At 44.2% G+C, this 27,773-nt stretch overlaps 1 protein-coding gene across 1 annotated transcript; it reads left to right on the forward strand.

Annotated features, from left to right (window-relative positions):
* The first annotated feature begins 700 nt into the window (after window positions 1-700).
* On the forward strand, window positions 701-25,096 carry LOC122924471 (catechol O-methyltransferase-like). The gene is given in 6 exon segments (XM_044275578.1): window positions 701-735; window positions 9,785-9,933; window positions 21,447-21,472; window positions 21,474-21,641; window positions 23,140-23,271; window positions 24,671-25,096. Coding segments are annotated over 5 exon segments (648 nt in total). The 5' UTR covers window positions 701-735; window positions 9,785-9,794; the 3' UTR covers window positions 24,854-25,096.
* The last annotated feature ends 2,677 nt before the right edge of the window (window positions 25,097-27,773 follow it).

Consider the following 27,773-nt stretch of genomic DNA (forward strand, 5'->3'; position numbering starts at 1 on the left):
ACTATGAACTGTGCAATATGTTGCGGTATGTATAATATACGGTACTGTGAACAATATACTGCACTATGAACATTATACCGTGCTATGTATAAAAGCACGAACGTGTTTTGTGTTCCGTATACGGGACGTTTTTTGTGTTCTGCATATAGTCCCTTAAGGCTTGTTCACACTAACGTGTTTTGCGTTCAGTATACCGGACGTTTGTTTTTTTTAGTTCCGCATATGGTCCGTATACGGAACCATTAATTTCAGTGGTTCCGCAAAAAAACGGAATGTACTCTGTATGCATTCAGTTTCCGTATTTCCGTTCTGTTCAAAGATAGAACATGTCCTATTATTGCCCGCAAATCACGTTCCATGGCTCCATTCAAGGCAATGGGTCCGCAAAAAAAAACAGAACACATACGGAATGTACTCCGTACGTCTTCTGTATCCGTTCCGTTTTTGCAGAACCATCAATTGAAAATTTTATGCTCAGCCCAATTTCTTCTATGTAATTACTGTATAGTCCATACGGAAAAATGGAACGGAACCCGAAACACTACTGAAAAAAACCCGGAACAACGGATCTGGGAAAAACGGCCCGCAGAACACTGAAAAAGACATACGGTTGTGTGAACAAGCCCTTACTGGAATAATCCTCCACCCACTCTGCTTAGTCATGCTTACACCAGACCCAGGACTACTTGGTAAATCACATGACTACACTTCCTGGAGCTGCAGGGCTGGTTCACTGTGAGTATGGATTGTAAGCTCGTGCAGTAAAGCTTATATGGACTGTAGAATCTTCTATCACGTATACAGGTCACTACCGGTCTGAAGGTAACGAAGCAGGACATCTACAGTACTCTGTCTCTACCTAGTCAGATTACAGTATTCTTCTTCCTGGTCAACAGCTTGGAGGCAGGTATGTATATTGTATTATTCACTTATACCACTGTGCTGTTCTTAGATACTTTCACCACAGTAAAGCCTCACTCACACTGATGGTCAGTGATTTCCATCAGTGATTGTGAGCCAAAACCAGGATTGGAGCCTCCACAGACATAAGGTATAAGGGAAAGATCTGCACATGTTCTGTGTTTAGAGCTGCACCTGGTTTTTGGCTCAATCACTGATGGAAATCACTGACTGTGAATGAGACATAGCATGTTTTATGCAGTGACGTAGTTATATGGGTCGCATTGGTTGTAGATGCTACCAGGCTTTGAATTTCAGGGGGCCCAACACCACATCAGTGCAAAGATGCTGTGCAAGAAGCATAAAATCAGCATTGCCAAGACAGCCGGCTCACAACTGAGGTCCTTGTACAGTGGATCTGTGCAGGACAGAAGGCCGGCTCACCACTGAGGTCCTTGTACAGTGGATCCGTGCAGGACAGAAGGCCGGCTCACCACTGAGGTCCTTGTACAGTGGATCCGTGCAGGACAGAAGGCCGGCTCACCACTGAGGTCCTTGTACAGTGGATCCGTGCAGGACAGAAGGCCGGCTCACCACTGAGGTCCTTGTATAGTGGATCCGTGCAGGACAGAAAGCCGGCTCACTACTGAGGTCCTTGTACAGTGGATCCGTGCAGGACAGAAAGCCGGCTCACTACTGAGGTCCTTGTACAGTGGATCCGTGCAGGACAGAAAGCCGGCTCACCACTGAGGTCCTTGTACAGTGGATCCGTGCAGGACAGAAAGCCGGCTCACTACTGAGGTCCTTGTACAGTGGATCCGTGCAGGACAGAAAGCCGGCTCACCACTGAGGTCCTTGTACAGTGGATCCGTGCAGGACAGAAGGCTGGCTCACCACTGAGCTCCTTGTACAGTGGATCCGTGCAGGACAGAAAGCCAGCTCACTACTGAGGTCCTTGTACAGTGGATCCGTGCAGGACAGAAGGCCGGCTCACCACTGAGCTCCTTGTACAGTGGATCCGTGCAGGACAGAAAGCCGGCTCACCACTGAGGTCCTTGTACAGTGGATCCGTGCAGGACAGAAGGCTGGCTCACCACTGAGCTCCTTGTACAGTGGATCCGTGCAGGACAGAAAGCCAGCTCACTACTGAGGTCCTTGTACAGTGGATCCGTGCAGGACAGAAGGCTGGCTCACCACTGAGCTCCTTGTACAGTGGATCCGTGCAGGACAGAAAGCCAGCTCACTACTGAGGTCCTTGTACAGTGGATCCGTGCAGGACAGAAGGCTGGCTCACCACTGAGCTCCTTGTACAGTGGATCCGTGCAGGACAGAAAGCCAGCTCACTACTGAGGTCCTTGTACAGTGGATCCGTGCAGGACAGAAGGCTGGCTCACCACTGAGCTCCTTGTACAGTGGATCCGTGCAGGACAGAAAGCCAGCTCACTACTGAGGTCCTTGTACAGTGGATCCGTGCAGGACAGAAGGCTGGCTCACTACTGAGGTCCTTGTACAGTGGATCCGTGCAGGACAGAAGGCCGGCTCACCACTGAGGTCCTTGTACAGTGGATCTGTGCAGGACAGAAGCCCGACTCACCAGTGAGGTCCTTGTACAGTGGATCCGTGCAGGACAGAAGCCGGCTTCTGGACCCTGCAGGCTGGTGAGCTTTCCTATTTCCATCCTTCTTCACATACCTATGACCCCCAGAATTATTTTTTTTCCCCCTTTATACTATTTGTCTAATTTCACCTTAAGGGCTCATTCACATGAACGTGTGTTGCCTGTTCCTTAAATTGGCGACCGCAAATTGTGGTCCCCAATGCACGGGCACAGTCTGTGTGGCTGGAGCAAACAGATGCAGACCTATTCAACTTAAACAAGTTGTATTTTAAATTTTGCAGGGCGGAGGGCTGTCCAGCCTCCGTTCGGCACCGCACCTTCGCCCAAGTGAATGGTTCCGCATCTGTGATCTGATGCACAAACGGCCAGTGCCCGCATATTTCGGACCAGCTGTTTGTGGCCCGCAATACGGGCACCGGCCAACAACGGTAGTGTGCATGAGCCCTTAGGGGGAGATTTATCAAAAAAGGTCCAAAGGAAACCTGGCTTAGTTAGTTAGGCCTCTTGCACAGGAAGGTATTTGCTTTCCGTGTCCGTTCCGTTTTTTTTTGCGGACCGTATGTGAAACCATTCACTTCAATGGCTCCCCCCCCAAAAAAAGAAGAAGTTACTCCGTGTGCATTCTGTGTCTGTATGTCCGTTCCGCCCAAAAATAGAACATGTCCTATTATTGTCTGCATTACGGACAAGGATAGTACTGTTCTATTAGGGACCAGCTGTTCCGTTCCGCAAAATACGGAATGCACATGGATCCGTTTTTTTGTTGACCGCAAAATACATCCGTTCGTGTGCAAGAGGCCTTAGTAGAATGTTGCACTTGTGTCCTGTTAATTGAGTGCTCCAGTTGTGGGGTCCCAACCCCCGTAGAAGACAGTGAATAAAATAAACACTTTTTCAAACACTAGTTGCCATGGGAAGAAAAAAAGAGAATAGTGATCTGAGGAAGGTGAATTCTCTTTTTTTCTTCCCATGGCAACTAGTGTTTGAAAAAGATCCAAGTAGGACTGAAACGTCACATGTACACGATAAAGTTGCCTTGCATATGAAAACCAAATAAAAATCCGCACAATACGGCCTCATGCACACGACCGTTGTTCTGGTCCGCATCCGAACCGCAGTTTTTGCGGCTCGGGTGCGGAACCATTCACTTCAACGGGGCCGCAAAAGATGCGGAAAGCAATACAGAACGGAGGAATCCGCACGGATATTGCCCGTACATTGGACCAAGGCACAGAACGGTTGAGCAACGGCATAAGTCTTACGCTGCAGTTTTTCTGCATTAAAATCTGCACATTACCCACCACGTGTACAGGCATGGGTATAGCCATGTGTAGTGATCTTCCTATGATCCGCAGTGGCAAAACCCTCAACAAATTGCGCAGATTTTAGCGCAGTATTCACAGTATTTTTCACCCTTTGCACTACAAAGGTGAAATTTATGGCAGATATTGGCAAATATAAACTGACATACTGCACATGTAAAATCCACACTGTGAGTTATGTACAGAATTCAGGAAAAAGACACATCTGCTTCTGTTTGCATTCAAAGGTTCATAGAAAAATGCATGCAAGTAAATGAATACATCACAATAAACATAAAAGTCCGTAATATCCTGCAGTTGTAATGGACTTGGTTGGCAAAGTCCAAATGTAACATGGAGCCGTCATGAGATGTCTGGATAGAGGCGACGAGGGACCTCTTGGTGCACTTGCCATTTATCGTGCTGGCTGATACAAAATTAGGGTTGCCAGCTTTTCCAACAAAAAATACCGGCCAAGTTAAGCCACACCCCAAAGGGGAGTGGTTGTGGTGCGTCGCTTAACACAGGGCGTTAAAGAGAACCTGTCACCGGGATTTTGTGTATAGAGCTCAGGACATGAGTTGCTAGATGGCCGCTAGCACATCCACAATACCCAGTCCCCATAGCTCTGTGTGCTTTTATTGTGTAAAAAAAACGATTTGATACATATGCAAATTAACCTGAGATGAGTCCTGTCCCTGACTCATCTCACATACAGGACTCATCTCAGGTTAATTTGCATATGTATCAAATAGTTTTTTGTGGCTCCCAATAATATTAATACCCCCATTAGTGTCCCCAGAACTATTAATGCCCACATTAGGTGGGCGTGTTGAATATTTGCATAGAGGCGTGGTTATGCTATGTAACCACACCCAACACATTGTAGCTGCTATCAGGGGGGAGGGGAACCTGAGTGGTCGGCGCTCTGTTCGTCTAGAGCAGGAGGAGAGGAGCTGGGCACCCGAATTTGTGCTCTGGAACTATAAGAGCAGCAGGTAGTTGCTGGATCCCACCGGACACTCTGCATGGAGTCTGATCCACCCTGATGGACTGGACTGTGACCCTGATAACCTCTGCTGGACAGAGCATGGTCTATATCACTTCCAGATCTGGAGATTTCAGGTTGCAATGAAGTTGAAGGAAGATGAGCTGAGGCTTCTCTGCACTTCAGCAACGATAGAATTGTTAGGGGGCCATTGGGGGAGGGGCATTATACTGTGTGAGTGCCCCTAACACAGTATAATGACCCCCAGTGCCTCCCTTTCAGTATAATGATCCCAATGGCCCTCCATACAGTATGATGACCTCCAGTGTCCTCCCATTCAATATAATGACCCCAGTAGCACCCCATACGGTATAATGACCCCCTGTGGCCCCCTCACAGACTACAATGACCCCCAGTACACCCTTTTCTGTATAATGACCCACATACAGTATATTGTCACCCAGTGCCCCCTCCATACAGTATTACCCCACTGCAGTTTCATTACTGAGTAATTTGTGCAAAATACCACAAGGGGGGCCTACTGTGTCTTTATCGCCCAAGGGCCCACATAAACCTGGAGCCGGCCCTGCCCCCACTAATAGTAATGCCCCCATCAGACCCCTATAATTAATACTGTCCACATTAGTGCCCCTAGTAATATTAATGCCCCACCAAAAGTTTTCCCCAGAATAAATGCCCCCAGTAAGAGTAATGGCCTCATTAATGCCCCCATGAAGAATAATACCCCCCATTTGTGCCCCCCGGAAGAATAATATCCCCATTTGTCCCACAGGAAGAATAATGCCCACCATTAGTGCCCCCAGGAGGAAGAATGCCAGCCATTAGTGCCCCCAGGAGGAAGAATGCCCCCCCTGTTAGTGCCCCCAGTTTGCTTCTGAAAAAAAAACAAAAAAAAAACACTAACCTCCTCCATTTGCTCTCCCTGCTGAATGGAAGCTCAGGACAGGACCTGCGCTCCAGCGTGATGACATCTCGCAGGTCCTGTCCTGAACATCCAGTCAGCATGGAGAGCAAATGGAGGAGGTGAGTGCAGGGGCGTACCTAGAGCATTTGGCACCCGGGGCGAACCCTTTGTTTGGCACCCCCTCCCTTAATTACACCCCCCCCCTTAATTACACACTCCCCCCCTTAATTACACCCCCTCCCTGCCCACCTTAATTACACACTCCCCCCCTTAATTACACCCCCCCCCCCTCTTCTCCCCTTAATTACACTCCCTCCCTTAATTACACCCCCCCTTAATTACACTCCCCCTTAATTACACCCCCCCTTAATTACACTCCCCCTTAATTACACACTCCCCCCCCCCCCTTAATTACACCCCCTCCCTCCCCACCTTACCCCTCCCTTAATTACACACACACATCCCTTAATTACCCCCCCCCCCTTAATTACAAACCCCCACTTAATTACGCACACACACACCCCTTAATTACACAATTATTTACTCACATTTTGATGATGCCTCAGGCTCCGTCCGACCGCTGGTAATGGATCCTTCCGCTTCGGTGAAGGCGGCGCGGCGTCAGCGTCGTGACGTCATGTTGCGCGCCGCCGCAATAATCCTTCCACAGAAGCCGGCGCCTGGCGGAGTCGCGTCGCGGTGCAGCAGTGGATGGAGGGGTGACTCCGTCATGGCACCCCCCTTGTGAGTGGCACCCGGGGCGGGCCGCCCCCCCGCCCGCCGCCTTGGTACGCCACTGGGTGAGTGTTTTATTTTATTATTAACACGGGGGCTGGGGTGTGTGTAAACGCTGCATTAATGAGCCCATCACAATGGCAACCCTATCGGGCACAACTTGCTTTTCAGATTTCACTGAGGACACTCTCATCAGCGTCTAGATGAGATTGTATTAAATCTCATCCACTTCGCTGCTGCTGGAAACACTGCTACGGAAACAGGTGCAACATTGAGGCCAGGGTCCCACGTGACGGATTAGCTGCAGATTTGTCGTTGCAGATTTTAGTGCGGCAAATCCGCAGCATTTTACAGTACCAGCAAAGTGTCTGCGGACAAGAATAGGACATGTTCTATTTTTTTGCGGAACGGAAGTGCAGATGTGGACAGCACACTCTGTGCTGTCAACATCTTTCCAGGCCCCATTGAAAATGAATGGATCCGGATCCATTCTGCAACGTTGCGGAACGGATCCGGACCCATTTTGCAGACGTGTGAATGGACCCTAAGGCCTTTTTTTTTTCCGTTCCATCTACGGAACCATTTATTTCAAGGTACTCCGTATGCCTTCCGTTTCCATATTTCCGTTTCATTCAAAGATAGAACATGTCCTATTAATGTCCACATAATGGACAAGGATAGTACTGTTCTATCAGGGGCCAGCTGTTCCGTTCTTCAAAAAACGGAATGCACACGGACGTCATCCGTATTTTTTGCGGATCTGTAATTTGCAGACCGTAAAGTACCGAAAAAGCCATATGGTCGTGTGCAAGAGGCCTAAGAGTCAAACTGCTGGAGACCCATAGGAGCTTTCAAAGGAGCTGTGAAAAATGAAAGGTAGAATCTGATTGGTTGCTATGGGCAACTTACCCAGTTCTACTTTACACCAGTTTTGATAAATCTGCCCCTTGAGCTGGTGGTAATCCTACTGACATTCACGCACACGTTTCCGCATAAAAACAACAGCTCTTGCACTCGAGTATATGCTCACCAAGTCTGCTATGCATCTAAACATGGTGTAGGTGGTGACCCATGGAGCTGTGCACACTGCCATATTTTCATACAGCACTAGTAATATGCAGATTTAGCATGAACAAGAAAAACTGCAACATGCTGTATTGGAAGGCATGTATTGTGCTGTATTTTTTGTATTCTCAAAATAAGGCCTCATGCACGCGGTCGTTGTGCGGCCATTCCGTGCATTGGGGACCACAATTTGCGGTCCCCAATGCATCCGTGCGGCCCCCGGGACTGATCGAGACCCATTCAGCTTGAACATGTTCTATTTTTTTGTGGTGTGGAGGCCCGGACAAAAACGTCACAGAATTGGTTCGTATCCGTGATGCGGGGTGCACGCGGCCGATGCCCGTGTATTACGGACCCGCCGTATGTGGGCCGTGTGCATGAGTCCTAAGGCACAATGTACAGTACCCAAAATGCAGTGCACAATCAACACAGATTGACTGCAATACCCCTTTCACAGTCATTGGGGGAGATTATCATACTCGTGTAGAGAAAAACTGGCTAAGGCCTCATGCACACAACTGTGCCGCGTGCATTCTGCAATGTGTGGTCTGTATGAGGAACCATTCACTTTAATGAGGCTGCAAAAAAAAACACTAAAATTACTTTTTGTACATTCCGTTTCCAAATAGCTGTTCCGCAAAAAAAATAAAACATGTCCTATTATTGTCTGCATTATGGACAAGGATAGGACTGTTCTATTAGGAGCTGGTTGTTCCGTTCCACAAAATGCACACGGTCGGTATCTGTGTTTTGCGGATCTGCAATTTACGGACTGCAAAACATCCAATGCACGAGCCCAAACCAGTAGGGAAGCCTACTCATAGATAAGGTATAATGTTTTATGCACCTGGTTTTGGCTTACAATAACTAATCGAAATAACTGACCAAATAACTGAAGTGTGAACTCAGCCTGTGAAATTTTATTTTACCTTTCCTTTTCCAAAGAAGCCCTAAATGATGAAAGGTGTAAACTGATTGGTTGCTATGGGCAACTAAGCCAGTTCTACTTTACACTAGTTTGGACAAATCTACCACTGTATTTGTAAGATAGAACCAGGAGCCGGTCCAAAACACTGAAGAGCCAGAAATCTTTCCCTTAGGCCTCTTTCACACGGGCATCATGTTTTTGGCCCGGATAAGATGCGGATTCGCCGCGGGAAAATGTGCGCTTTTTCCGAGCGAGTGCAAAACATTTTAATGCGTTTTGCACGTGAGTGAGAAAAATCGGCATGTTTAGTACCCAAACCGGGACTTCTTCACAGAAGTTCAGGTTTAGGTTAGGTGTTGTGTAGATTGTATTATTTTCTCTTGTAACATGGTTATAAGGGAAAATAATAGCATTCTTAATACAGAATGCAAAGTACAATAGGGCTGGAGGGGTTAATAAAAAATAACTTAACTCACCTTAATCCACTTGTTCGCGCAGTCCGGCTTCTCTTCTGTCTTCATCTGTGTGGTAAAGGACCTGTGGTGATATCACTGCGCTCATCACATGGTCCATCACATGATCCAGCACCATGGCGATGGATCATTTGATGAGCGCAGTGACGTCACCACAGGTCCTTTTCCTCACAGATGAAGACAGAAGAGAAGCCGGGCTGCGCGAACAAGTGGATTAAGGTGAGTTCAATTATCTTTTATATTTTTTTTAACCCCTCCAGCCCTATTGTACTATGCATTCTGTATTAAGAATGCTATTATTTTCCCTTATAACCATGTTATAAGGGAAAATAATAATGATCGGGTCCCCATCCCGATTGTCTCCTAGAAACCGTGCAAGAAGATTGCACCGCATCCGCACTTGCTTGCGCATGCTTGCAATTTTCATGCAACCCTATTCACTTCTATGGGGCCTGCGTTGGGTGTACAACGCACAAAATAGAGCTTGCTGCGATTTTCACGCAACGCACAAGTGATGCGTGAAAATCACTGCTCGTGTGCACAGCCCCATAGAAATGAATGGGTCCGGATTCAGTGCGGGTGTAATGCGTTGACCTCGCGCATTGCACCCGCGCAGAAAAAATCCCCTGTGTGAAAGGGGCCTAAGGCCTTATGCACGCGGCCGTATGTATTTTTTTTCATCTCTGTAGGCTTCACTCCTGGATTTGGCTTACAAATACTGCTGTAAAATACTGACATTGTGAAAATGGCCTTAAGCAAGTAACTAAGCTATCTCCTGTGAGTACTTATAAATTTTAGTGGATACAGTACAGTATAAGACTGCTTCAATATAAACTTTACTTGATTTTCAGAATTGGACCAATGGCTCAGTCAAAGGAACAGAGGATTTTGGAGTTTGTAAAGGAAAATGCAGCTAAAGGTGACCCCCAGAGCGTGGTGGACCACATCGATAAATACTGCAGCCAAAAAGAATGGGCTATGAATGTGGGAGATGAAAAAGGTAATATATCTAACTCGAGTATGTGTGTCACTAACCTACGTAAGTTTACATGTACGATATTTTAAAGGTGATTTTCCGTTTTTCATTCCCTGTCTTCCTGGAGCATAACTTTTTTAGTTTTTCCATTCACATAGCTGTATTTGGGAGGGGGGAGGATGCTTTTTGCAGCATAAGTTGTACTTTCTAATGGCACCATTTAATATTGCATACAATGTAATGGGAAGCTGGAAAAAATATTTGGGGTGGAATTGGAAAAAATGCTATTCCACCATAGCTTTATGGGTTTCGTTCTTATGGCATTCCCTATGTGGTAAAACAGAGTTCAAGAGGGGCCTGGATGTTTTTCTTGAATATAATTTTCAATATAATACACAAGTTGTAGTAACTACAATTTTGGAGATGGCTGTTCATCCAGGGAGTTATTCTGATTACAAGATTGGAGCTGATAAGGAATTTGTTCCCCGAAAATGCGTTTTTCTACACTTTTGCTCAACAAGAGGTGGGATTTAGTGGAGAAGGGTGCAGCTTCGTGGGAGAGGGGCACTAGGAGTCACCATTTTGCACTACTATTCTGGTGCAAAAATCTGTCTCAAAGTAAGCCAACCAATAGTAGGTATAGGGGCACATTTACTACGGGACTTGCGACTATTTTAGACGTAAAATAGTAGCAACTCTACTTTTCTAACCGGCCGTGCAACAGTATTTAGTTGCATGGCTAGCTTTATGCTGTGTTCACCAGTTGGGTGTGTTGGGGCCGTGCCAGGGCCAGGACTCTAGCCTCAGCGAATGTACTAACATTTACTCCTGGAAAGAGGTGTAAATGTGAGCAGAAATACTTTACGCCATGGGCACAGGACTGCCTCATCATAAATTGGACAAGAGTCTATACCTGCACCAGATGTTTCATCCAGCCCAAGCCCCTGTGATAAACCTGGTGCAAGTCTAGACAGCCTGTCTAAGAGCCCTATTAGGTCACAGCGATTTCAGGCTCGTCCCTGATAATAGGCCTGTACAACTGAGCAGTTTATTAGCCGATAAATGAGTAAGAACATCTCCTGAGTATCCTGTGTAATCAGGGATGTGCGCTAATAATTAACAGCACTGAATGAGGAAAGAACCGCAGTGGGAGTGATCGTTCCTCCAACATTTAGTTTGCATCAGCCTGTATAATCATCCACTGGCGCTCACACTGCCCAAACATCGGGCAGTGTAATACAACTATAAGCTTTTTCCATCTTTAGGGCTCATGCACACGGCCATTGTTCGGCTGTGCCCATATTGCGGCCTGCAATCTGGAAGGCGTGCTTCCGCACAGCAAAAAAAATAGAACATGTTCAAGTTGAATGGTTCTGGATCCGTCGCGGCTGCCGCACGAATGTTGCAAATTGCGGCCCCAATGCACGGAAAGGTCAAACAACGGCCGTGTGAATGAGCCCTTAGGATTAGTAAATCTGGGTCTATATCTGTGTGATACAAGCCTAAGCCCTGCTTCATTATGATGACAGACAAGTGTTTTTTTTGTGTATAGCACTAGTGTGCAACTAGCCTAAAAGTTTGATAAATAATTAGCTAGCGGAGGCCAATTATAAGGCTTTTCTACGGTTGTATTTAGTACCTGCTAGATTGTCCAAACCAAAATGTTTCCATCAGCCTCTCTGCTATGTTTTAGAAATTGTGGGAATGTGGGGTCCCCCTCCATATTTTGTGGGAAGGGTCGTATTTTCTGGAGGAGGATTTATACGTTGTATTCAATTACATTAATTAATATACGGCTGTGTCCTGGCTCACAGGCTGTGATAAATGAGACTGTTCAGTGTGTATCCAGCACCTAGTCCTCTAGATTTGGTTAAATATCAACTAAACTGGATTATAGTTAATAACAGACTGCATTGTATGGTATTAGATAATGAAGATCTGTTTAGTAAATTATAGCAACCTTGGCTGGATTATTCCGGGTCAGTCTTATAACATGATAGTACTTGGTCTTTCTTCCTTTTTGTTCTCCTTCCCCTTTTTCTTATGTTATTGGAGTCTTATTGTACATAATAAATATGATTCCTTGGATACTTTGGGGGACATTTATTAAGACCACACCAATCTTAAGTCCCTCTGTGGGCCGGAGGAAGTGCTAAAGTTATGTACATAACATAAGTTTGGTGCGTCGTTCAGGAGGCCATGCGACAGACTTAACTCTACATCAGCCCCCTTGCTGGCATAGATTTAAGCCATTTTCCACACCAAAAACCAGCATGGAAAATGATAAATGAGATGGGTCTGCCTTCAACTGTGCCCTTGCTGCGCCCCCTTTTATAGCCACTTTAGAAAAGTGGTGTAAGCAAGAAAAAGTTGCAAATTTTACTTGACCAATTGCATGTTACAAAATTTGCGACCTATTTAGCCCACAAAGTGGTGTAAATACTTTTGTAAATGTGCCCCTTTATGTTCATGATTTAATCATGTATTCCTTCTTTGGAAAAACTGGTAATTTTCAAAATGTAATCAAATCAAATCAAAACGTAGTAAAAAATGAAGAATTGGATTTGAATCCAGGGATAGAGATGAGCATAGTAGTGATACAGAAAGAAAAAGTTTAGCCTGGGAATCTCTCTAGAATTGTATACTACGCTAAACCAAGCTACTCCACACCAATTTAATAAAAAGCAATAACAGCTTTATTGAATTACACAACAAATGCAATAAACAAATCAGGCAAACTATGATAGGGGAAACTAACATGCAAAGGGTGACACGTCACTAGGATCAATACATCAGAATAAAGTGACAGTGCTGATACAGTGCATAAATTATACCATAGTGGAGCAAAGAGTAATAGTAACCTGTTTCAGCAGGAAGTAGTAAATGGCATACAGACTATAGTGGCAGTCACTAGCCCAAGTGTTTCGCTGCTGGCTTTTTCTGAACTGTGTTGGGCCAGTGACTGTCCCTATGGTCTGTATGACCCTATTTACTGTTCACACTATGTACCGTACCGTATATACTTTATTGTTATATATTGATCCTAGCGATATGTCACCCTGTGCATAGTAGTTTGCCCCATCATACTTTCCTTGATTTTTAACCCCTGGGTGACCACACATACGCCTTTTTACGGCGGTCACTAAGGGGCCTTATAAAATAAAATATAAAAGTCAGTCCTGTGTCCCAACACGGACAAGTTCTTGCGCTGCTGGTCCCGATGTGGGAAAAAAAGAATGAAAAGGACTATAGGTTCTCCTTTGTGACAAAATATTGCTCGATGTCTGATAACATCAAAAAAGTGGTGAAAAAGAACTGGGGTATCTTAAAAAATGACCCAATACTAGGAAAAGTCATACCTGATAATCCCTCCTTCATTTTTAGGAAAGCGGCTAGCATTAGAACGAAGCTTGTACATAGTGCTATCCCTCCAGTGGGTGTAAAGCTAAAGAAGGAAGGAGGAAAATTCACATGGTGTGGGTTCTGTGCAGGGTGCAAGAATCGTAATACTAAAGGACGATTAAGGAATATTAACTGTATGATATCCAAGAAGAATGGAGGGGAGTTCCGTATAAGAGGAAACTGCTCATGTGAGAATGAGGGTATTATATACGTACTGGAGTGCCCCTGTGGGCTCCAGTACGTTGGCAGGACAGTGAGGAAAGTGAAAATAAGGATTCAAGAACATCTACGGAACATTAAGAAAGGGCTGATGACCCATAGCGTATCGGCCCACTTCAAGCTCATACATGGGAAAGATCCGCGGGGCTTGAAGTTTGCCGGAGTAAAAGTTGTTAGGCCACACTGGCGAGGGGGGACCCGCTGGCACAAATTAATAGAAAAGAAGTAGAGTGGATCTACCAGTTAGGGACCCTGCAGCCAGGTGGCCTAAACATAGAATTTGATTTAAAACCATGCATAGTGTAAACCATCTCTACGGGTGACGCTATTCGGTGAGCTCTTTACCTTCCCTCTTGAGGACCTTTGAGCCACGTCATGGGGAGTGAACGTTCAATGGGCGGTTGTGCCATGTGATGTGAGCGTCATGGGGAAGAGGGGTGGTTGAGAGCACCTGAATGACGTGACCATAAATGGGCGGAATTTAGGCAATAGCATTATGAATGGCATAGATAAATGAGGGATGCACTTGAGGGATTTGAGATATAGGCTGCATAAACCGATAGGAAAATGAGGATTTGAGGTGATATGTCACGGGATAAAAATGTATAGGAGTAGGACTAGTGAAGTCTATTGTGAAACAGAAATGCGGTAACCCGAAAGGGGAAGTATTTTAATAAATGTTCGGAATAGGGAGAGATTCTCTCTGAATGTATAGGAAGGTTATTGTTTGTATTTTTGTATTTTGTATGACTTGAAACTGTTGCATATATAAATACGATCTGAATAAGATTTGGGCTAACACCGGCTCCTGTAATTTGAGAAGCTGGGCTATTTAAAGGGCCCCACTGCGGACATGCGCAGTTGTCGCCCCTGAGGAAGCCAGAGAGCGAAACCCGGGTCGGGCAGGAACGTGACGGTTTTTATTGTGTCAAATGCCTTTTGTCTACCAACTCTTGTGAGTAGAATAAAACCTTTTAACCAAACTTGTAAGAGGGTGCTTCACTACTCTGCCAAATCTTCTTAATCCTGTAGAGGAGGTGGTCTGTGGAAGATAGGATCCCTTAGGTGAAGAGGAGAGAGGCTGGTGCCCTGCTTCATTCACCGGTGAACCGGAGAGCATAGTCTCAAGCAGCGCGGTTCCAAAACTTCTATTGCCTGACTAAGGGGCCTTAGGCTGGGCCGCCACCTTTTGATACAAGAGCCGCACTCCTGCTCTTACAGCCAGGATCGGCAGGAGTGCCAATCAGGCTGTTTAATCCCTTACATGTCCCTTGCGGGACTATTAAGTGGTTATTAAATGAAAAAAAAAATTTCCATTTAAAAATAAAATAGTCTCCCCCACATGTTTGCTATTGCTGTGTCCATAACTACCTGCAATACACAAATATCATGTAAATTATCCCCTATGGTGAACACCGTAAAAAAAAACTATTCTTAGTCGCCACTGAAAAAAACTTAACAAAAACGATCAAAAAGTGTTATTTACCTCAGAATGATACCAATGAAAACTACAAGTCGTCGCACACAAAAAATGTTATATCCCCTCACACGACTCTATAGAAAGAAAAATAAAAAATTATTATTGTTATGGGTTTTGAGATGCAGCGATGTGAAACAAAACAAAAAAAAATATATGCATTTAATATCGCTCTAATCATACTGATCCAAAATTATGTTATGTATGCCGAAAAATGAACGCCGCAAAATTTATAAAAATTCTTCACTCACTCATGGCCAGCCATGAGTGAGTGAAGATGTGCTCTGCTAGAGCTCCGCTACACACTGGGCGAAATTCTCTCCACACCAGTTGCTCCTGATGGGAAAGACTCTTAAGAAGTGTAGAGCCCGGCCACCGGCTCCCCTGACCTTCTCCCAAGGCGACTTGCCCCACTTTTTCACCCGGTGTTCTGCCTTACTGAGCTCCGCTCCTCATTGCCGCGCCATGCGCTTTCAAGATGGTGCCAAAGCCCAGCACACGCGGTCCACAGCAGCGCGGCATCCGTGCCCTCCCTGCCTGCCTCCGCCGAGGATCATGAGCGGGACCAAAGTCTGGACTTCTGAATTTTGTTCCCCATGCGCACGCACTGGCCCTGCTTTCACCCAGACGCCGGATCCCAGATCACCTCTGCTGCACTCTTTTACATCACCATGGAACATAGCTGTGTGCCAACTTTGTCCTGGAGGCTCACCCCACACTTCACAGGCTGCAGCACCACCGGCCTTTAGACCTGCCACTCCAGTGGACATTACCCGGGGTCTATGGTAAACCCTTTCAGGCCCACTGGGCACTCGCCTTAGACATACTAATTAACCAAGATGTATACCAGGGGCCCCTCTGCGGCCAATCATCACCCCACCTGGGTCTCCATCTCCAGGGACAGCCCTTGGGCCGCCAACAAGGGTCCCCCGACCACCCCAAACGGTGTCCCTTCTCTTCCTACAGTGCAAGAACCCCTTCCCGCTCCCCTGGACCCTCTCTGGCAGCATCTCCACTGGATCTTCATGGGACGATTCCCACCTGCAATCACGTGGAGCGGCCCCCTTTAGTCCCAAGGCTGCGACTGACTCTACAGTTGCGCCCCATCAGGGATCTCCCCTGCACCGCTCACTGAGACTTCCACCCTCCGCAGACCTATTTGATGAAGACGCCAGACTGCCAACTATGGCAGACCTGCGCACCTGCTCTCTACCTTCTAAAGCAGACCTATCCAGTTTTGCTACCAGCATTCTACAAGAAAGTAAAAGGGAAATCTCTCAGGTCCGCTCCGAGCTGGCTGCACTTGACACTAGAGTTAACTCTGTTGCGCAAGACCACACAACTCTGTCTGCAACCGTCCAAGTTTTACAAGATAAGGCCCAAACTCACGACACGCAACTCTATATTCTACAACGTCTGGACAACATAGAAAACCATAGTCATATGGATACGGATTAGAGGCCTTCTAGAATCAATAATGACAGCAGACCTATTGCCCACGATCGTAAAAATATTTAGTGGAATCCTAGGACATCCACCAGGCTCTCAAATAGAGATCAACAGAGCCCCAGGCCTCCGAACCCTGATGGCGCCAAGCCAAGAGATGTCATCTGTAGAATTCACTTCTTTGTCATCAAAGAACAAATCCTAAACAAAGCTCGACAATCCTCCCCTCTGTCTTGTGAAGGGACCTCCATCACGCTACTGCAGAACCTTTCACGTTATACTTTGTCACAACGAGCTGACTTACGCCTACTACTGGACCTCCTCAGGGACTGTGGAATTCCTTATCGTTGGGGTTATCCATTCGCCCTTTTTGCAGGTTCCAAAAAACAGGTTGCTGTTCTCCCTTAACCCTTTGGACTTACCACACTTTCTACAACAACTAGACCTGCCACCGAGCTGGGCCCCTGGCCACCCGTCATTCCTCCTGCTCCAACGATGCGGAGACAACCTCACCTCCACCAGATCGCCAGCACGGAAACAATCGGACCGACCGTTTCAACTCCTCGTGGATGATGACAACGGCGATCAGCTGGTCCCCGACGATGTCACCTGAGGGACTGCCTGATGTTCCTCACTGGGACTAATGTCTTGTAGCCGTAGTAGCTTTTTCTTCGCCTTGCACCTCTCTGGTTCTCTTACTCTCTCTCAGCAACTGGAGATATTGGCTTGTTAGTTTACTTAGACAGGGAATGTAGCGGGCTCGCTTTTCTCTGGCTGTTACTTACCCACAATAGATTGAGACACTCCCCCGGGGCTGTTTGGTCCCTGGTGACTGTCTTCATTGACCTTTTGGTCACTGTAGTTACCTAACCCCTCTTCTTCTCTTTCCTTCTTTTTTAGTTATCTGTTTGTCCTTCCCCTCCCTCTGTTCGTTGTTTATTCCCTTTTCAAAGACATGACGTCACTCAAGATAGCGTCCTTCAATGCAAAGGGCCTCAACACCCCTGAAAAGAGAACCCAAGTACTCCACCATTTCCATCGCCAGAAGGTATACATTCAAGAAACGCATTTCAAGGGGGGAGGAGCTCCTGACATTTGTCATCGGCACTACACTACCTGGCACCTTGCAAATAATCTAGGTGAATAAGACGAAGGGAGTCGCCAGAGCGATCCATAAATCTCTGCCTCACCAGCTGCTGGGTTGTACTGTCAATCCCAGGGCCTGATACCTAATTCTGTCGCTTTTGATTGGTGGACATGAATTTACGTTTCTTAATGCTTACGCTCCCAATCAGGCCTCCTTTATTTTGAACCTAGTTGATACAGCACTGCCTCTCATTCGCGGTACAGTTGTACTTTCCGGCGACTTAAATTTAACCCTGGACCCTACACTTGACAATTCAACTAAACGTGCTTCCCTCCCCTACTCGACCATTAAAAAAATTAAAAGAGCACTGCTCCAACTACAATTATATGATTCATGGTGCTCCAACACCCAATGGATAAAGACTACACTTTTTACTATGCCCCTCATTCCTCCTACAGCCGAATAGACTATATTTTACTTCAACAACTAGCCCTCTCATGGTTGGACACCACACAAATAGGCAACATTCTGTGGTCCGACCACGCCCCGTTTTTTTGCTCTCTAAATCTCCCTTCCTTACAAAACATGAGTGTACTGGCACTTGAATGAATCTCTCCTTCTTGACCCAGTGCGCGTTGCCGATCTGACTACTACTGTAACAAACTTCTTCTCTGACCATAGCGCAGACCCCACTCATCTCCTAATACAATGGGAAGCCTTGAAATGTGTCCTGTGCAGGGCTTTCATTAAACATGGCTCCCGTCTCAAGAAGGAGAGAGCACATTCCCTCAAACTTGTGTTACAAAAGGTTGCCTCTTTGGAGCTTGCCCACAAACGAGCACTCTTTGACAACTCTCTGTGATCTCCACAATGCTCTTCTAGATGCTAAACACCTCCTGGAGAAGTCATACAAGCGTATGATTCAAATATGTCATAGTAAATTTTATGAATATGGAAACAAGAGTGGGCATTTGCTGACGAGGGCTCTCAGAGGAAAACTGTTTGCCTCCCGCTATCAAGAATTCTGCAGATCACTTGGAACACACCAGCACAGACATCCCCTCCTCCTTCCACTCTAAACTATACAATCTACTCCCCCCCCCCCCCCCCCCCTATAGCTTAAACTGTACCCCTGTTCTCCAGCAGTTCCGGAGGGACTTGGAATAGACGGGATTTCTCCTGGTTTTGCAAAATTCGCATACTGAAGATGAACTTGCTGCCAAAATTACTCTATCTCCTGCAGACCATCCCCCTCCGTATCCCGGCTGTATTCTGGTCTCAAATACACTGATGCAATTTGTATGGTCACCAGGTAAACCAAGGATTAACTGGACACTACTGACCCGCTCTGAAGAGACAAAGGGGGGGGGGGGGGGGGAGAGACTGGTCTCCGGGACTGCCGCCTCTACTATCATTCTACCTCTATGCCTGGTTTTTGGACATATTGCATACTGACACCTCCAAATCTTGGGTACACATAGCACATGACTCTTCTCCTTGCTCTTTAGCAGTACTCCAATGACTAATAGGGACATCTAAGCTTTCCTACACAGCCCACCTCACCTATTTAATAATAGTCTATAAACACTCTTGGCATTCTCTTGATGAGCTTCAAGAGGTAGTCACCTGGCAATGATGGCCACTCGTTTTTCTTTACTTAGCTGCTTTTTTCTTGCCATAATACAAATTCTAACAGTCTATTCAGTAGGACTATCAGCTGTGTATCCACCTGACTTCTCCACAACGCAACTGATGGTCCCAACCCCATTTATAAGGCTGTGAAGTGAAAACCATTTCAGGTGACGATCTCTTGAAGCTCATCAAGAGAATGCCAAGAGTGTGCAAAGCAGCAATCATCAAAGCAAAAGGTGGCTACTTTGAAGAACCTAGAATATGACATATTTTCAGTTGTTTCACACTTTTTTGTTATGTATATAATTCCACATGTGTTAATTCATAGTTTTGATGCCTTCAGTGTGAATCTACAATATTTATAGTCATGAAAATAAAGAAAACTCTTTGAATAAGAAGGTGTGTCCAAACTTTTGGTCTGTACTGTAGGTGCCCACTTCACCCTATCTTAGTGGAATAAGAGTTTTCTCTTGTCCCATAAAGCATTGATCTCTACTAAGGCCCAGGAAACGAGTTACAAAATCTTGTCCAGATGATACAGGGTGCCCACGCTTCTCCACAAGTGGTTTCCCATAGTGTCAGACCGCTGTTGGAGATGTTACACAGAGGAGGGTACGATGATCCATATTTGGTGGAATTGTACAGTCCTGTGCCCCTTTTTGGGACTTTGTACACAAAACCATCAGAGAGATGACGGGCATTCCAGTCCAGAACTCCCCTGAAGCTCTCCTACTTTTTGTGCTTGACTTAAATATTCCCTAGTACAAAAATTAACTTCTGAAATACATGATTCAAGCAGCAAAGGCAATCATCCCTCGACATTGGAAATCACCCTCCCCTCCTTCACCAGAATGGTTTGAGGAAATCACTCTATATCGGAGAATGGAGGACATCATTTGTGACATCACTAGACTCTTTCAGATTCTGGAAAACCCTTGGGAAGACTTCCGAAACGTCTCAGAGGAGCAGAATATACAAATTTAACTCCCCTTGCTTAAGTCCCTACCCCCCCCCCCTCCTCTTTTCTTCACCCTCCTTTTTTTTTTCTTTTCTTTTTACTTTAAATTATTTTATCAGTTTTTGTACTCCATGTTTCTTGATTGTCCCTATCCACGCTGTTGTGTGGTTTACTACTTTTTGAGCATTATGTGTTATATGTGCTTTTTCATATTGCAACTTTATAATAAACATGTATGTTATACCAAAAACCTTAATAAAAACTTGAGTGAGAAAAACTCAGTGGCAGTATCCTGCAAAAAAAAAAAAAAAAACAATGCCCTCACATAGATGAAAAAATAAAGAAATTATAGTTCTTGGAAAGCAACGATGAAAAAATTAGAAACACTTGGTCAGGAAGGCCCCAAAACAGTGTGGTCACTAAGAGGTTATTTGTATTTGTTGTGCAATTTAATAAAGTTGTTAATACTTTTTACTAAATTGGCATGGAGTGCCTTTGTATACAGCAGCTGTGTATTATGTGTTGGCACATGCGTCTTTGATATATGTCCACTCTAGAGGGTAATCCACTAGCATTGTATATACAGTAGGTAATGGTTGATTCTAGGGTTGTCACAATACACAAAACAGTATTCTGATATTCAATACCACGCAAAAAAAAAAAAAACACCAAAAAAGCCACAGTCCCTCCCTGCTATCTCCCCATTGGTGGCAGCGGCAGCCGCGTAACAGTGGGGAGAGACTCCCTCCTCCACTGTGCTAGTGAAGAGAACATGGCACAAGCTGAGAGCGGCACATGACAGGTTTTCCAACTGATAGTAGACTGCCAGCGTAGTATCAGTAAATAGTAAGACCCGGTATCGTATCGATACTTTGATACCCGATGCAATCATAGTTGATTCTGCAATCATGTTTCTGTAGCACAACATGTGAATACATATGTCCCCTAAAGCTGGCCAAAACATTAGATTTCTAATTCAGCTGTGTTTTCTCCATAAAACTTGGTAACTCATCACTGGCTGCCTGTACACGTTCAGGTATTGATCAGATTTTCTGATGCAGTTTTTGAAGCCTAAACTAGGTGTGGATCATAAGAGTAAAAAGTATGACAGATTCGACTACTGGTTTTATTAAAACTGCATCAGAAAAATTTAACATGAATGGGAGGCCATACAACCAAGGCTGATATGAAATGGTAATTAAGGTTCATATCTGCTCCTTCACCTGTTTTATTGCTTAGGATTTTGAGCTACTTTATTCCTTGACATGTTGCAACAAATCTTTTATAATCTGATGTTTAATGATCTTTTATTTCAGGCCTGATTCTGGATAAAGTGTTTCGAAGAGACAAATCCAACCACGGTTCTGGAACTTGGCACATATTGTGGGTATTCTGCCGTCCGGATGGCTCGGCTACTGAAGCAAGGAGGTCGTCTGCTTACTGTGGAGTCAAAACCAGAGCATGCTACCATTGCCAAACAGATGATAGAGTTTGCTGGCGTTCAAGATAAGGTTCTTATTATGTCATATGATGGCTAAAACCAAACCCACTGGCTGCATGATTTTGTGGTTATAACCAAGGTATCAACTTCAAATTAATGCACGCATTGGATACTAGAGGAGGATGGGGTTTTGGCCACATGTAGCAGGAGCATGTAAACCTAGATCCCATTGAAGTATGAAGTTTCTGTTAAATGGTCACTAACATTTCATACAATGTTGCATAAATTAATAGTACAAGCGATGACAAGAAACTGTAATATGTTTTCAGTGTGAAATGTCTAGTTCTCCTGTTATCAGCTGTGTTCCAGTTCTACCCCATCCATCCATTTTCCTGCCAATTTGCATCCGTTTTTAACAGCCATTAAAAAAAAACCTGATGAATTAAAAAATTTTTTTACATACCATACCCTCATAGTATACCTAGTGCCCCTTATAGTGCTCCCTGGACATGATGTGGCCTCCATAGTGCCCCCGACGATTAATGGTCTAATTTATGCTCTCCAATAGGAATAATGCCCCCTCATAGTGCTCCACCGTAGGAATAATGCTCCCCTTGTAGTGGTCCCCATTCTGTTTGTCCGGCAAAAAAAATGACATGTCCTATTTTTTGATGGCCGCAATATACTGGACATGTCCTATTTCTGGCTATTTTCACGGTTTAAAAAACACAAAACTGCCATGTGACTACCCCTATAGACTTTGTTTCTAAAACCAGCCGTGACGTGAGCGTCCTGTGAATGTAGCCTAAACCTGACAAACAGGATAACACAACCTGCAGCATAGTCCTCTAACTGAATTCAAGTAGGCGGGAGGAGAAGGCATACATACCAACTCCTACTCATTCCACTGGACATCTGTCTCCTGCATGTATGCTCCGATACTGACACCACTGCCCATTTGTATATTTCTAGCATGCCAACAACATACAGCCATAATTTTTTTTTTAATATTTTATGGGTATAACTAGTTACATCAGAAGGTGACAATTAGAACTGTGCTAAGAATACAGTTTGTAACTGCCTGACGAACAGTGGCATAAAATTAACCAAGTCAATTTAGAAAAACCCAGTTTTCGGTCATGCAGTTCCCCCCAGAATCTGGATTCCTGCATAAACAAAATAGGCAGATAGAAGTATTATCCATTGTGAGTGTAGTTGTTCTACACTGAGGGAATACCACACATGGCAGGCACATAGTGGATGTTCTCTATTGTATCTAGCCCAAAATCCAAAGTGAAAAATTGTACACCAAATTGTGCAGACTTGGATGCAAATTATGAATGAATTAGCATACTGTAGCTTAAAAACCTGCACTGTATATCAAGTTATTTTCAGACTTCTTTGTGGAAGCTTTCTGTAGTGCACGGATGAGATTTAAAAAAAAAAATTTTTGTTAGGTTGTCATCCTAGATGAGTGTGTGGTAGAATGTTATATATTAATTGTAGTAAAAAGCTGTACTGTACATATAAAGCCTCACTGAAAGTAATGAAATATCTTGACTGCCCAGGTAGAGATTCTGGAGGGCTCCACAGAGACAATCATCCCAAGTCTAAAAACTAATTATGGCGTGGATCAGGTGGACTTCGTATTCATTGACCATTTCAAAAACTTTTATACAAGTGACACTAAGTTACTGGAGGTGAGTGATGATTTGTAGCAATTGAAAATTAGCTACAGTGCCTTGCAAAAGTATTCACCCTCCCCTTGACTTTTTTTTTCCGTATTTTGTTACATTACAGCCTTAAGTTCAATGTTTTGTTAATCTGAATTTTATGTGATGGATCAGAACACAATAGTCTAAGTTGGTGAAGTGAAATGAGAAAAATATACAAAACTATTGTTTAGAATTAGAAAAATTTTCATGTGCATATCTAATCACCCACTTTGTTAGGAAGCCCATAAAAAGCTCTGGTGCAACCAATTACTTTCAGACATCACATAATTAGGGAAATAATATTCACATGTGTGCAATTTAAGTGTCACATGATCTGTCATTACATATACACCTTTTTTGAAAGGCCCTAAAGGCTGCAACACCTAAGCAAGAGGCATCACTAACTAAACACTGCCATGAAGACCGAGGAACTCTCCAAACAAGAGTCAAAGCCCAGATCTCAATCCAATAGAAAATCTGTGTTCAGACTTAAAGATTGCTGTTCACAAGCGCAAACCATCTAACTTGAAGGAGCTGGAGCAGTTTTACAAAGAGGAATGGGCAAAAATCCCAGTGGTAAGATGTGGCAAGCTCAGACAGACTTATCCAAAGCGACTTAGAGCTGTGATTGCTTCAAAAGGTGGCTCTACAAAGTGTTGAGTTTGGGGGGGGGGGGGGTTGAATAGTTATGCACATTGACCTTTTCTGTTATTTTGTCCTATTGGTTGTTTGCTTCACAAAAAAAATAATCTTCAAAGTTGTGGTAACGTCGTGTAAATTAAATTATGCAAATCCTCAATCCATGTTAATTTCAGGTTGTGAGGCACCAAAATACGGGAGGGGGGGGGGGAATGAATACTTTTGCAAGGCACTGTATGTCATTTACTAGGTATGAGACAGGACAGAAAGCATTCCTAACGACTTTCTACAAAAAATGGGTAAAGCTACTTTCACATCTGTGGCAGGGAGTTTCGGGGAATGCCAGAAATTGGCTGGACAAAATCTGTTGCATGCAGCATTTTTTGTGGCCTGCAAATTCTCTGCATATTTGCTGGGTAGCGGCCGGATCCCATTATACTCAATGGGTCCAGTGGGCAGGCAGCAGGATTCAGAAATGCTGGATCTGGAAAAATCTATACCAGAATAGCCTGCCTGAGCTACAGCCCCTTCAAATGGTTGATAGGCGGGGGGTCCAGTGAGTTAGACCACTGCTAATATGATATTGATAACTGATCCTGAGAATAGGTCATTAATATCTGTCATTCAGACTACTTTAGACATTATATGACCTGGCATGACTCTAGACTTTACAACACTTGAGTATTTTGCAGTATTTACGATTATTTGCACATTTGAATTGAGGTTTATTCTTCATATGCTACAGGAACGTGACTTACTCAAGAAGGGATCTGTGTTACTAGCAGACAACGTGATGTATCCTGGAGCTCCAGACTTCCTTGAATACGTCAGGACAAGTGGCCGCTATGACTGCACTAACTACCCATCTCATGTAGAGTACTCAGACAAGTTGGATGCCTTGGAAAAGGCAGTTTTTAAGGGCAAGTAATGCTGAACCACAAGATTGTAGATTGTGTGGGCATGGTCCTCTCCCCCTCTCAATAGTTTCTTGTTTACTGTATTTTTATATTATGTATGTCAAATTAATAATAATCTGTAACCTGTACAAAAAAAATTGGGGGGGAGGGGAGAAATTGTCGAAATTCAAAAAAATGAACAATGTACTATTAGATTTTCACTGACATTTGTATTGCTAAATAAACAGTGTATATCACTGCACCACTGATACCAACCACTCGTTGTGCCTTTTAGTACGCCAGTCATCACCAATACTACTACTGGGTATATAAAAAGAACAAAATTAAATAATACTGCCTCCAATATATAAATCCTGCAATAATACTGGAGCCAAAGCTCATAATAAAAGCCACACATCAGCCACCATATAAGACAGGGGTGGCATCATAAGAGAGTCATGAATTTAATTAGCTATACTCAGATCCTCAAGAGGACAACTGAGGATTTGGGGGGTATAGAAAGAGAAGGTTGATAGGGTATGAAAATCCAGGGCTGGGTGTTATTTCCTGGGGCTCACTGAAGTAATGATTTGTCCTGGATTTCTACCTGCCCTGGCACCTATGCCATCTATGTGCATGTTAGGTACATTGGTGACATCTTCATTACACAGAGCTGTAAATTTGCATATAATAAAAATAAGGCTTTCTATAGAATGAAGCCAACAATCTGGATGGCCAAAACCACATTTTACTGAAAGTACCAGCACACACCTAAAAATTATATCAAGGTATGTGGTGGTAGATTCCCTTTAAAGAGTTCTCCCAGTTAAAATACTGTATAAATTAGTAAAGGGGTTAAAATAAGATAAGCTATACTGACTGGTTCAAACCTCCTCCATTCCAGTGCTGCCACTCCAATCCTCTCTGCAACCATGCGGTCATCCACTTGACTGCAGCATGAACATGCTTATATACCTGCATGTAACTGCTGCAGAAAGTCATTGGCCTCAGCAAGTCACTACTGCAGTCATGTAAACAAAGCATAGCTGGTAGGATAGGAGTGTCGGTGCTGGAGCAAAGCATACCTGGTTTCATTATTTAAACTACTTCCCTGTTATTTAACAATTTTTATTTTAAATATAGAAAAGCTCCTGTCACCGGATTTATAGCAGTAAAACCGACCTGTAACATGTGCAGTGAAAACATTTGCACTGCCTGGCCCTGTCAAAGTGCAGAGAGCACAGCAGTTAGAGAGAGCAGAGCCTCTAGGAGTATGGGTACTTTCACACTAGCGTTATTTTTTCCGGTATAGGAGTTCCATCCTAGGGGCTCAATACAGGAAAAAACACTTCAGTTTTAGCCTAATGCATTCTGAATGGAAAGCATTCCGTTCAGTATGCATCAGGATATCTTCTTTCAGTCCCTCTTACGGTGTTTGGCTGGAGAAAATACTGCGGCATGCTGCAGCATTTTCTTCGGGCAAAATTCCATAACCGGAATAATTTCCATTGAAATGTATTAATGCCGGATCCGGTACCTAGTGTTCAGTATGCACATGCGCAGATCTTTAAAAATGCAAAAAAAAATAAAAAATTAATACCGAATCCATTTTTCCAGATGAAATTCCGGATCCGTCTCTCCGGTGTCAACGCATTTGTCAGACGGATCCGCATCCATCTACAAATGATATCAGTTTGCATACGGATTTCCAGTTCCGGCAACGGAACTGCCTGCCAGACCCTCACAACGCACGTGTGAAAGTACCCTAAGGGCTCATGCACACGAATGTATTTTCTTTCAGTGTAGGTTCAGTTTTTTAGCGCAGACCATATGCAGAACCATTCATTTCAATGGGTCTGCAAAAAGAAAATAATGAAAGTTACTCCACGTGCATTCAGTTTCCGTATGTCTGTTCCGAAAAGAGATAGAACATGTCCTATTATTGTCCGCATTACAGACAAGGATAGGACTGTTCTATTAGGGTTCAGCTGTTCCAATTTTTTTTCCAGTTTTTGCAGACCACAAAACACATACGGTCGTGTGCATCAGCCCTAACAGCAACACCAGTGTTACTCCTCGAGGCTCATTTGCATATATTAAAACTTAAAAATGTAATGTCACAATGTATAACTGATAATTTTAAAGTTTTCTTATTGGCACTGATGTGGATTGGACCAACACAGATAGCTTCTGCTGACCAGTGCACATGTCTCAGGTCAGCCTGGTCTACTGCTATATATCTGGTGACTGAAACACTAACTCTTCAAGGCAAGTCCCTGTCGGATACAGAGAATAGTCCATTATGAATTTACCATACAAGTAGTGAATTAACAGGTGCACACTTAACACTTTAGGTACAGTGAAGACTTTTTTCGAGATCTTGTCATTGTGGATTTGCCATTCTGCCAATAAGAAAACGCTAACATTATCACTATACATTGTGACATTACATTTTATTTAGCCAATATAGTATTTTCATCTGAAGTAAGGCTTTAGGGGAACACATATTGGCATGCTTATATCTATTGAGGCAGAAAAGGGAAATGGATGACTGTGTGTGGCTAAGGGACAGTCCGATGGTATGATGGAGGTCATAAGGTGGAAACCATTACCTTTTGCTTGGATAGCATGCTTTAGGACCTGGGATTTCTCAAAGCATTGCATTCTTCTGTACACTAAAGAGCATTATACTCCGGTAACAACACAAACAAACAAAAAGGCTCTGGTTATAGCCATGTAGAATGTAACAGTCCTAATAAAATATTGTATTTTTTAAATTATTGTTAAATGTGTTTCCCAATCTTGCAGAGATTTCATCGCCATCACAATGAAGTAACCAAAGTGCTGGTTTAAAGCGGCTCTGTCACCAGGATCAACCCTATTAAACCAGACATACTGGCTGGTAGGGCTCATCATGCTGAATAAAATCATACCTTTCTTTTGTCTGTATGT

Source organism: Bufo gargarizans, chromosome 1 (assembly GCF_014858855.1).
Source record: "Bufo gargarizans isolate SCDJY-AF-19 chromosome 1, ASM1485885v1, whole genome shotgun sequence".
NCBI classification, from domain to species: Eukaryota; Metazoa; Chordata; class Amphibia; order Anura; family Bufonidae; genus Bufo; species Bufo gargarizans.